This window comes from Sinocyclocheilus rhinocerous, unplaced genomic scaffold (assembly GCF_001515625.1).
Source record: "Sinocyclocheilus rhinocerous isolate Xijiao unplaced genomic scaffold, SAMN03320098_v1.1 scaffold306, whole genome shotgun sequence".
Classification (NCBI taxonomy): Eukaryota; Metazoa; Chordata; class Actinopteri; order Cypriniformes; family Cyprinidae; genus Sinocyclocheilus; species Sinocyclocheilus rhinocerous.
The window spans coordinates 673158-685999 of NW_015662161.1; the positions used below are offsets into that span (position 1 = coordinate 673158).

The 12842-nt window shown below is 37.5% G+C and overlaps 1 protein-coding gene across 1 annotated transcript in view; it reads left to right on the forward strand.

Annotated features, from left to right (window-relative positions):
* Positions 1–12842, forward strand: part of LOC107727490 (dipeptidyl aminopeptidase-like protein 6) — a 114983-nt gene that overhangs the window by 65751 nt on the left and 36390 nt on the right. Inside the window, exon 2 of the mRNA XM_016537363.1 lies at positions 12440–12554. Coding sequence (XP_016392849.1) covers positions 12440–12554 — 115 coding nt within the window. The remainder of the gene's footprint in view (positions 1–12439; positions 12555–12842) is intronic.

Consider the following 12842-nt stretch of genomic DNA (forward strand, 5'->3'; position numbering starts at 1 on the left):
TTAAATCTAACTCTGTTTAAAACTTTTTTTTTTGTCTGTGTTAACTGAAATAAAGCTGAAATAAATTAAAATATAAAACAAATTAAGAACCTGTCTTGCCTTGGCAAATAACTCTGCAATAAAATAAGTTTAAGTACTAAAAATACTAAAACTAAAACTGAAAGAATAGAAACTAAAATAAAAACAAAAGCCTATAAAAATATCAAAAACACATAACACAATTACCAAAACTTGAATTGAAATGTAAAGTCAGTTTCAAGTGACCAGCATTTCTTAGCCCTACGCCTTTCATCTGTCCAATATGTTAGAAGTCTTCTAAGGGCCGGGACACACCAAGCCGACTTCAAAGAACTAGCGACGACAAAACCGATGGTGTTGTCGCCTCGCGTCGGGAGCGTCGGACCAAAAAGCTGCACTTAAACACACTGCTCAGACTACAGCCGACTGCGCCTGCGTGAGAGGAATTAGCTGTCTATATTAGCAGCTATCAATAGTATATATTCGTCGTGTAAAAGGAGAAACCGAAACAAGGATGTATGAGATATAAGCAGATATATAACATAAACAAAGCAATGCTTGCTTACCATTTTGAATATGTTAATAATTTTCTTAATTTTAAGCGGCTCATGTTGTTATGAAAATATTCACGTAGTGGAATGCTTGGGTAAGATCATGTAACATTAGAACAGTCTTCTGTCTGTGCCGCCTTCATTTACTTACTTGTTTTCATCACTTTCGCTTTAATTCTCGGGTACTGACTCATTCGCTAAACTGAACATCCAATCAGAGTTCTCACTCGCACCGACGGTCCCAGCATCAATTCAACATGTAGAATCTGGCAAACTACTGCCAACGTGAGCCAGACGAGAGCCGACGTGTGGAACACACCAAACAAACAAACTAGCCCGACAGACGCTGACCGTGGCTTAAGGAATATGTGTAGGGATGATTGCTACTATATGGATCACACCCACATGAATATAGCGCCTGATCTCATGACCAAAACGTGCATGTGGGGACTTTTTTGCAAGACGCAAAATGTACGTTTTGTGACATATTCGATGTGAAATGTCCACTGAGTGGCGCTAAAAGAGTGTTTTTTTCCCCCTGGAACAGATGAACGTAAAGATGGTATGTTTTATGTGACGTTGCATTTGTAGGTGTCACCGCAGTTCTGACTTGAAATTTCCGTTAAATGGCGCTATAACTTTAATGCTCCATGACGTTTTAAAATAACGTGCCATCTGCACTAAACCTCCCCGATAGTATGGAAAAAAAGCGAATGTGACATAAAAATGCAATCATGTTGTTTTAGCTTGTTTTTCAATCTCTCATCTTTGAGCTCTTTCATCACGAGTCATGTTTTTCACGGGATTCATACCCAAGGATTCGGCATCCTAAATCCAATTCCGTGCCGGCTGAGCTACCGAGCAAGCTTGTTTCTTCCGGAAAGTGAAACATATGGAGCTGTAATCATAACTGTGTAAGAAAATGATTACAAGTGCTCGCTGTTTTACCCCCTCTAGTGTTCATTTCTGTTGGAAACTGCAGCACTATGTACTTATTGGTACATATTTCGTGTTTTGCAAAAAAGTTCCCACAGGTACGGTTTCGTCATGAGATCAGAATATAATCCATAGTATTTCTCTAATTTGAAGCAAAACCAGTTGTATCTCTGTTTTACAAGTGTTCTTTTACATTAGATTGAATCCAACAGCATTGGTGAGTAATTTGTCTGTGATTTAGCCTGACTGTGACCCTACAAGGACACCCAGGAAATCCCATCCGATGAGGCTTAACTGATGCACCTGTCCTGCTGGCCAGTGACAGTTTGTGTTTCAGCGCAGCATCAGTCGATTGAAATCACTGATGTCAGTCGTGGTTCTGGGCTCGGTGAGTGAGAAGCCCCAACTTTGTCACTGAGGCGATCACACTCTCCGTCTCATCTCATCGCTTTCACTCGTTCCCCTGGAAACAAGAGATCAGGAAAGATAGGTTTCATCCTTCACGACGAGTTTCTGTCCTTGTTCTTCTGAGGCAGCAAAAACAAAACCTTCTTACTGAGGAACACCAAACCATGGATGAGGTTTGTAGGGTCTTATCCTTATCGCAAGAATAACTAAACCTGGGATTATTTTGTCTCATGTACAAGAAAACAGGGCTTGAGAAGTTTTTAATACTCGTTCCCCTGGAAACAAGAGATCAGCAAAGATAGGTTTCATCCTTCACAACGAGTTTCTGTCCTTGTTCTTCTGAGGCAGCAAAAACAAAACCTTCTTACTGAGGAACACCAAACCATGGATGAGGTTTGTAGGGTCTTATCCTTATCGCAAGAATAACTAAACCTGGGATTATTTTGTCTCATGTACAAGAAAACAGGGCTTGAGAAGTTTTTAATAGGTGCGTGTTTCATGAAAACCTAAAAACCCACAGGGATCAAACTTTCCGGACTGGTTGAGCTTCTGTAATCTCATATAAGGTGAGACTCTTCGTTCAATCGAAAGGTCAGAAGTTGAGATTGTAGTTTAGAAGGACAGAAATGCAATCTTTGATTTTCATTTGGAGAATTTCAGAAACCTGTTTCTTTTACACGGATCCCGGTGGAAATCTTCTGAATACAGACGCAGTCTCCTGCTGAGCCCCTAAGAACTAAATCCCTCTTGTTGTACAAGATGAGAATGTTTTCATGTGTTTTGCGTCTGAGCTTTGTTGGACAATTACATTCGCCCTTGTGGGACAAGACAGATTTCTGCGTTTGTCAAATAGACAAACAAGCTACTACAAAAGGGATTATTTGGAAAACTCTGATGTTTGAAAGCCCTAGACGATTCATTGTAGGTTGCGTGTACGGTAAGCGTAAACTTGTTAGTCAGAAATATTTGTATGCATTTGATTGTTACTGTGTTTAGTTATTTTAACAATGCACTGCTATACAAAGACAAAAAATATCATATCACATACAGGTCTTCAATTTACACTTCAAAATCACTGTTATGGCACCTGAAAGTTTTATTTTATCAACACTGCAGTCTTGCGTTGCCCTTACAAACATCTATATCATATTTAACATAGTTATAAATATAAAAAATAGATATAATAAAACAATATAGATAGATAGATAGATAGATAAAAATAGATACAATAAATATGTAAAAAAATGTATGATAGTCCATATTAAAATATATATTATACTTACATAAATATATAAAATAAATTATTTTTATACAGTTTTGCATTGCACATACAAAACATTTTATTTTAAACAACGATATAATATTTAAAACAATTTTATGATTTCATATATATCTTACAACAAACTATTTATCGTATTATATTTGCATAGATATAGCTGTTTGCGGTATATAAATTGTCTATGTTGACAATGCTAAGAAGTAGCTAAAAATTAATTGCACGCACTGATGACTTTTTTGATGATTTGTTTGCACGTTACAGCACAAAGGACCACAAAATTAGTGCTGATCACAATTTGCACATATTCATGAAAATACCCCTGGATAATGAAATGACAGCCTGCAGTAACTGGGAATATCCCTTCTACTCTCTGTTTACTGGCAGTTTTCAGTGGTTTTTAATTGCTTCAGGGAAATACTGCTGATGTTTGTGAATCTTGCACATCTATAATGTATGTCGAAGAAATGTAGACACACATTTATATTTTTGTATTTAGCAGATGCTCTTATCCAAAGTGACTTAAACAGTGTATTCAGGCTTTACATTTGATCAGTAAATGTTATCCATTACATCTAATGAGAGCAAATCTACTTTTCAATTTTATCGAAAAATAGCAAGAACATTATTCAGCCTGTATATTTCAGCCTGTATTTGCTCCCTGTTATAATCAAGGTTGTCATTGTCATTTAACCCATCTGTCAAATGAGCATTATGTTTAGCCCTGCCTGCCTCACTGCAATGTTTTGTACTATTACAATAGATTTCAACATGGCCCTATGAAGTCATGGAGAGCTTTATTGTGATCGTGAGAATGAGAAGATTCAGCATGTAAAAACAGCAGCTGAATATGAGTGTAAAGCTTAAAGGAACACTCCACTATTTTTGAAAATAGGCTCATTTTCCAACGCCCCTAGAGTTAAACAGTTGAGTTTTACCGTTTTCGAATCCATTCAGCCGATCTCCGGGTCTGGCGGAAGCACTTTTAGCTGTAGCGCCTGAAAATAGGCTTATTGGAAGTTACCTAGCTGGTGACTATTTTCAGGCGCTGCGTAATATCATTCCGTCGGTCTTAGTACACGATGTAACTACAGAAGAGTCAAGTTCTACCGCCAGACCCGGAGATCGGCTGAATGGATTCGAATACGGTAAAACTCAACTGTTTAACTCTAGGGGAGTTGGAAAATGAGCCTATTTTCAAAAATAGTGGAGTGTTCCTTTAAGAGATATCTAAAGTAAGCAAATGTATTATACATCTATAATAGCTTATATTTATAAAAGAAATACTGTAGTTCTGGTCCTATGTCTGATTGGTTATGCAGCTCTGATGTAAAGTCCAGCAGCACAGTTCGTTTCTTTGTATGGTGAGGATTTTTCAGTGAAGAGTTTTGTTGGACAAACATTGTTACACCAGTAGATGGCGACAACTGATACACTGAATCATTCTAGATTGAACCAAATGGCTGTCTTTATGAATTTTCTAAATCATTGAATCGGTAAATTTTTATATATTAGTATATATTAGTTTGTTTTTACCCCTGGTTTTTACTCTTTGATGACGGCCTTTGGCATCAGCATTTCAGAATAAGTTACATTTGTGAGTGAATTATACAGTCACATGACTTGTTTCAACAAAGTCACATCTTTGTTTGATACACATCAATGAATGTATTTGTTAAAAATGTTGCTATTGTAGTTTGTGCAATCTTCCTCAAGAGTGTACTTCAAGTACAGTAAGTGCTAATGCACATTTTGGGATATTTAGCCTATAATCAGCATAGTGTTTCCATTCAACATTTTATCTGATATCCCAAAATGCACATAAAAGTACACTGATGGAAGTTTTTTGATCGCCCAACATGTGTAAATGTTTGATAGCAGAAAGTTCAGTATGGGTTTTTGGTCAACAAATGCTCTTTTTGGACTGAGCAGAAAGTGTTCAGTTCTGAAAGTTACAGTAGAACATCAAAAATGTGACTCCTCAAAATATAACCAATTTTTATGCCCACTGTTAAATATAGGTCACAGGTGTAGTGCAGAAATAAGCTTCAAACACACCATTCATTAAAACCGGCATCATTCCTTCTGCATGCCTTGCTTCAGTGGGATATTCAGTACAGTGATAATGGATTCCGAGCCATTATGTATTTCATTTCCTGTGAGTGATTGCAGGAAAACAGAAGAATATCTATGGAAAAACTGCAAAATTGTACAAGATTAAGGTGTTCACAGTCCTTTAAAAAGCAGGCTGAGATGTACGAAATGAAGATGCATGAAATTAAATCTGTGGTTGTGCATGAATGTAATGGCAAAGGAAAAGTACTATATGTCCTACATTTTTGTAGTTTGATTTCCCCATGGACCTTTTTCATTTTTAAAGCATGAAATAAAAAGATTCAATCAGTGATGGTGAAATTTTGCAATTGACATCCTTCTTCTAGACGGTTCCAGCTCAAGCAAACGCTACAATGCTGCATTTCTCTCCATCAAGTCAAAGCACACAAACTGCTTCATTTTATTTATCACCGACAGCGTTCTTATCTCAGACGAGTTCAACATGAAGCTGTTGCTTTAGTGTTGAGAATATTGGATTCTGAAATTAAAGATGACTCGCCTGATTTGCCTTGACATTGCGTCTTTTGTTTGTTTCAGATAAACATTTCATTTTGAGATTGAGCAAAATGCAAGCTTTTATGCAGACGTTACACACATGCAAAGAGGTCGGCTTGGTTTCTTTCGAGATTTCTCAGTTAACACTCTCTAGAAAAATGAATTAAATGTGATCTGTATATTTGCTTATTGTCGGTACTACTTTTGTTTAACCACTTGACAAATTTGTTAACTATTTCATTCATATTTAATGTTAAACTACATTTTTACATTTTTGAATTAATCTGTGTGAATTGAAATGTGATCTGTCAGGCTGTTCAGTGAGCTGTTCTCATCTCGTGTGCAGAGGTAATGGAGACAATCAACCTTCAGTTTTACAGGGACGTTTCATGAGGCACATTTGAAGCGGTCCTTGAAACTACCGTAGCTGGTAAAACAAGGATCAGTGTTATAAACCGACTAATTACGAGAAATTGCGTTTTCTTCTTTCATGGGCCACTCAGGGCCCATTCTATTTAATCTGATCTGTGAGGAATGGTTAGATTAACCATTACCGTAACACACTCACTCGCTGTGTTTTTGAAAGAAGTCTCTTGTGGTCAGCAAGGTTGCGTTTATTTTTTTTTAAGATTTATTTGAGAAGAGGGCCAGATTGGGAAAGGCCTCCGAGCTGGGATTTGAACTCGGGACGCCCACAACGCAACAGAACGGCATTATATGTCAGTGCGCTGCCCACTAGGCTATCCGCGCCGACCAAGGCGGCATTTATTTGATTAAAAACACAATAGCAACAGTCATTTTGTGAAAAATTATTACAATGTAAAGTCAGCTAAGTCTGTCTAGTACACTGGACGTGTCAAAGTGACCGTTGAAAATCATTTGAAATTTCTGTCAATACGTCATAAATAGAATGCAGCAGCAGTTTTCTGTCGGGGATTTGTCGTGTCGTGCTGCGCCGCATCCAGTGTAGACCATAGATATGTATATATATATCTATGGTGTAGACAGCATCACTGATTATAATGAGTTCTATAGTATTTTGTCACGCCGCGCCACTCGCGTCCGGTGTAGACACGGTGTAACATTGGTTTTGCTTTGTTTCACAGAACTAATCGTTGCCTGGGTTGCGTACGTATGTGTGGGGCGGAGCTATCAAAATAGGGGCGAGACCCTTTTGGGGTAGGGGCGTGTTTGTTTTGGTGATTTCAAATGTCAACATTGGCTACCAGAAATCGCTTTCCCCACCTTTAAGAAACTGTTCTGAATTATTATCAGTGATGAAAATAGTTGTACTGCTTCATATTTTTGTGGAAACGAGGATAAAATTTTTTTTAGGATTCTTTGATGAATAGAAATTTATTTAAAACAAAAATCTTTTGTAGCGTTATAAATGTTTTTGCTGTCACTTTTGATCAATTCTATGTGTCCTTGCTGAATAAAAGCATTCATTTCTTTTAAAAAAATAGTACTGACCCCAGACTTTTGAACATTAGTGAGCAAGAATCAATGGCCAGGTCTTTAAAAAAAAACTAGTAGTTTTTAGTAGTTTACTAAAATATTTTTCCTATTAAAAAAAATATATATATATATATATATATGTATATAAAAATGCAGAAAGTGCAGAAACATACAATACTGAAAGGGTGATGGAAAAGTCATGGAAAATCAAACGATGTTGTTTAACCCTTTTAAAACAAATGCTATGCTTTTATTGGTTGCTTAAAGTATAATCAAATTAGCTTAAATATTTATATTACAATAAAAATATAATATTTACATGTTTTCTGCACTGTCCACGTGTCTCTGTCTACAGTTACCGATTTAAATATTATGTTTTTGCATTACTTAATGCAAAACTAATACCATACTAGTTGATTTGAGGTGACTACCTCACTCAAGCCTCATGGATTATACTTCAGTTTGATTTTAGACTCAGAAAGTGAGTTTAGAAAATATACACCAGCTATAACAATTGATCTTTATTTTGACACAGAAAGATTTTCCAGCATTTAGTTTAAGATGGTGTGATGAGATCTCTCATCTGTTTGTGGCTTGTCTTTTCTCAGTGCATCTGCAATATTGTTATCACAGCTGTAATGGCATTTCTGTTTCATTAGCAGTAGTTTTGTAAATGCTCCCATAGCAAAGAACTGCTTTAATTGGGTGCTAGATAGAGAGGCGTTTGAGTGCATCAGATTTTTTACATCATTGGGGTCAGATGAGATGCTGGTATTGTAATTAAAGCTAACTGCTGTGCATTACTGTTTGTTCTATCTTGTTAGCATAAGCATAATTTACAAACCCACTCTCAGACATTAAAGCACAAAGCCACTCAAATCAGTCAGTCTTATTACTAATAATTGCATGGATTATTTCACTCTTATAAAACCAGTCAGAGTATCATATTTACTGTATGTCTGTGTGTGATTTTAGATGTTCCTAAATGTTTTTTTGTGCATTTAGAATAAATGTAAAAGTTACTGAAGAATTAAGGTGTATTCACACCTTTCTTGTTTGGTTCGATTGCCCCCTTGGTGTGGATCTTTAGGGCAGGTGTGAATACAGCAATCGCATTCAGGTGCGGACCAAACAACCGTACCGAGACCAAACTGAAGAGGTGGTCTCGGTCCAGTTCCAAACAAACTCTGGTACGGTTGAATGGATGAATCAATCAATGAATGACCTTAGCACACATGTGGTTTTGTTTACAATTTCTGATTCACTAGCAAAAAAGGGCAGTATGAAAGCGAATACACCCTTACACACACACAAATCCATGCTTAGGCACAGTCAATGACTGGAGGCCAGACGGGAGGCTGTCCTGGGCAATCACAGCCTTCCTGCTCCCCTCCACCAGACAGACGTCCCAGCAGCAGCGCCCTCACGCTAGTGCTCCTCACTGCATCATCAACTTCTGCATCACATAGCCAACAAACTGCAAACAGACTGTTCAGGATAATAAGTGTACACATTATCAGTGTTTGGTAGTGAAATCTAAAATAAAGTCTTTGATTGATGTATTGCCCTTGTAGTAACAGCCAACAAAGTCTGCTGTTCACTTTGAATGCTTCACAGAACATAAACAGATGTGTCATCATTGCATGAGTGAACCATAACCTATTAAGCAATGAAACTATTTTAGACTCACAGGTTTGAAATAGTCTTGAGCAGCCATAGACTGATACTGTATATTGGCCAGACAGATTTGTCGGGGAGATGACAAATTGATCTATATTTGACCATTTTGAGATTATTATCATTGAATAACTCTGCCCGCTCAGCTACCAGCCATCATGTCAATGCACAAATCCTGTTTTTAAACTTTAGTGAATTTCCAGTTGATGTTGTGTTAAAAAAAAAAGTTTAATTGCAGCATATTAGCCTTTATCACATGCATATTGCTATTACAAGAAAAGTAAATCAGTGGCCAGTTAAGTAAATTAGGGCTGTCAAAAAAGAATTTTGAATATTCATTGAATTAAAAATAAAAATCCACTTTCGAATGCAAAAACATTGCATTCAAATTTTAGGTGTGCGTTAAGGAGGCAGCCTTATCAGTGGCGCACGAGATGCGATGACGATGTATGTGTCGTTGCATTTTAATGTTTTTGTTAGCCTATCCAGTTGAAGCCACTAGATGTGGCGCTGCTGCGTTGTTCATTAAAAATATTGTGGAAAAAGAGAACATCAATGCAGAGATCTTGCTTACGTCAAAACTGAAACCAAGCCGTTCACACAGAACGCATATTTTGCACATTTTCTAGAGGGACATCTATCACCGTTGCACTCGCATCTCGCAAATATGTATTTATTAATATTTATAGTTTTATTAATATGTATTCATTGTATTAATTCATATGTATTTTATTACAAATGATTATTTTAGTATATTAAAGTAAAAACGGGTTGCTTTATGATAGTTTGATGGACTTGGGACAGTTTTCAGGTCTTTTCCAGACATTCCTGCCTCATTGTTGCATTTTAATCAGTTCTTTTATCCATTATTGAGAGTCTTAAACTGAATGTTTTCAGTTGCTTTAAACCCGAGACACACTGTACGATTTTCAGCTGTCCCAGACGAAAGATTGGCATCGTGAAACAATCGTGGCGATTTCTGTGTTTGTGGCTCCTTATCGGTGGTCCTATTTCGAACAGTGAGAGAGGTTCAAAGACTGCACTTGTCATGGTCTTGCGACCAAAGATAGCCTACGATAGTTTTATGACAGTGTAAGAAATTCAGCATGATCATCACACAGTGCGTTTGCTGCTACGACCCACGTTTACTGACCAGCCAATAAAAATGCTACATGAAATCAACGCGACATGGCGCTAAAATGTAAAACTGCTTACCTCATGCTCTTATCCCTTCCTCTTTCACCGCTTCCAATTTTTTTCAGCACACATAAAAACTCCAACTGCCACATTGTGATTCACGTTTACATTTTACGATACATTTTATTCTTCTATAGAAACGTGCGTCGTAGCCTACAAGTCAATAGGTGTCATCATCGTACAGTCTACATGCATGTTGTACCCAAGTTTATTAGACCCATGTCGCACAGTGTGATCTGCAATGATCTTATAGGATTGCTAAAATCACGCAGTGTGTAGAAGGCGGAAGAGGTGAAGTTTGCAGTTTCTGTGCTGCTAGTGTCGCCTACCAGTATTACCAAAATAAAGCATATTTTCAAACAACCTTTGCAAGCATCCCTTTCACTCATCACACCCTTACGTTATTGTTATCCTGTGGCTTGACCATAGGCGGAGCGTGTGTAAGGCTGGGGAAGGCTTAGTCTTTCCCTGGCCACGGGGACTTGGGGCAAAAATGCCACTAAATTGGACAAAAATGCCCCTGCACAAACAAATAAAATCTATTATGTCTGTTGCTAACAAAGTGAATATGAATAGACAGTAGTGCTGTGTTCAAAATATCGATACGACGATGTATCGTCACAGAGATTTGACGATACGAGTATCGATACAGCTGGCCCTGTATCGATCGAGTGGCACGTGTGCAGCAGTGGACCGCGCTTAATTTGTTTAAAATTTTACAACGTTTAAAATTGAGTAGAAAAGTGCGAGGTTTCTAAAAAAGAATGAATAGAACATATATAGGCTACAACAAGGTTTAACCTGGCCGCAGAGGAAAACAACTGGGTTGCCTGATATAAAGAAACGTAATCCCCAAAACAGAGCTTTACACTTGCGCAATACGGAAATATCTGCTAAATGTGCTACTTATCTTTGTCAACCTGGCAACCATGTGCACACGCGCTCTCTCCACTGTGGATAAACGCGCTTGCTTTCTGAAAACACCGGTTTTAGCTTGCAGTTTAGCGATCTCCACTTCAATATTCTATTCTCAGAAAAGCGTAATTCATCAACTGTTCACCCTGGCCATGGGGACTTGGGGCAAAAATGCCACTAAATTGGACAAAAATGCCCCTGCACAAACAAATTAAATCTATTACGTCTGTTGCTAACAAAGTGAATATGAATAGACAGTGTCGATTGCGGCATTAAATTAAGATCTGCTCATGTTGCACCGTATTTCATTTTAGGCGTTTTTACAGTGTTGCGCATTTTAACCAATCACACACATATCTGTTGAGCTCAGGAATGCAATGGCCAATCAGAGGCGTTCAGATGAGTCATCATTCAAAATCATCAGTTTTGTTGAGTGCGCGCACGTTCGCTGACTGAATTCTGGACTCTTGCGAATTCTCTCATCATAAACAACAAAGCGCAGATGTATGTACAATGTAAGTAAGAGATTCATTTAACAGTGTATACAGCTTCAGTGATTATAACGATAGTTTTGTTTTTTTTGAGAGTGCTTAAACTCGCCATAGATCAATGTTAGTGATAATGTCACTTTCTATATATAATTTATTCGCTGTTTGAATAACCGTGGAAAGAAAACGTTATATAATTATACATTTCTAACATTTTTATTAAATTGTAATCACGTTAAATACAAATTCAGTCCCATTAAAAAAATTTTAGCATACATGACACCCATGTCTGGTTCTTGCCTAAAAAGATGGGTTTATGATGTTTAATACATTTGGCTGCTTTTAGCCTTACCCTGGAGTTGGTTCACCCTCCGCCTATGGGCTTGACAGTAAAGAGCTAGCATGTGTGGTAAAACTTGATTTTAACTTACCTGTCGAGAAGAAACTTCACAAGTCTTAATTCAAATTCCATCAAATTCCTCCGTCTTGTAAAAACGTTGCCAACATTTACCCTTGTTTAACCCTGTTATCTCTCTGCACATTTTGGTAAGTCTTCCAATTTTGTACTTCTGTAACCGAATCTGAATTTTATTTCCAAAGTAATGCGTCACTCATCTTCCCACACCTGCTGAACACCGTTTGGCTCAGCCTCCAACAGTAGCCACGCCCCAGACTCTTGCTATTGGTTGAGCTGGGATGATTGACAGATCTGAGTTTAAATGTTTAGACGGTGCCTGGGAGGTTCAATGTTTACACTTTAGTGGAAGACAAACCCATGAATGGCATATTTATAGTAGTCAATGAACAATAAACTGAGTTAAGATAATGCATTTTGACATTTAAAAAAAAAATCGTACCAACTTCACCTTTAAGCATTTACATGTCTGTTTTTGTGTGTTTGACAGGAGCTGGTTGGCAGTAGCCCTCCACAGAGGAACTGGAAGGGAATCGCCATCGCCCTGCTGGTCATCCTGGGCATCTGCTCTCTGATCGTCACCGCCGTCATTCTACTCACACCAAGTATGTGCTGCTGTCTGCACGCACCTCACATTTAATCATTAACACATTACAGGTCTAATATGCAAACAAAATGTAGTCGTGTGCACAATGCACATTTATTAATATTAGTATGCCTGAAATGTGTTTTAATATCACTATTAATTAGGATTGTATGATCTCTGTATAATATCAGTCTTTAAATGCAAGATATTTAAAATGTACCTGAAGTAGCCTACACTTGCAATAGTTCCACATTAGCACAATCAAATATGCTTCACTATATCTTTAGTTGGACTTCAGCACTACTTC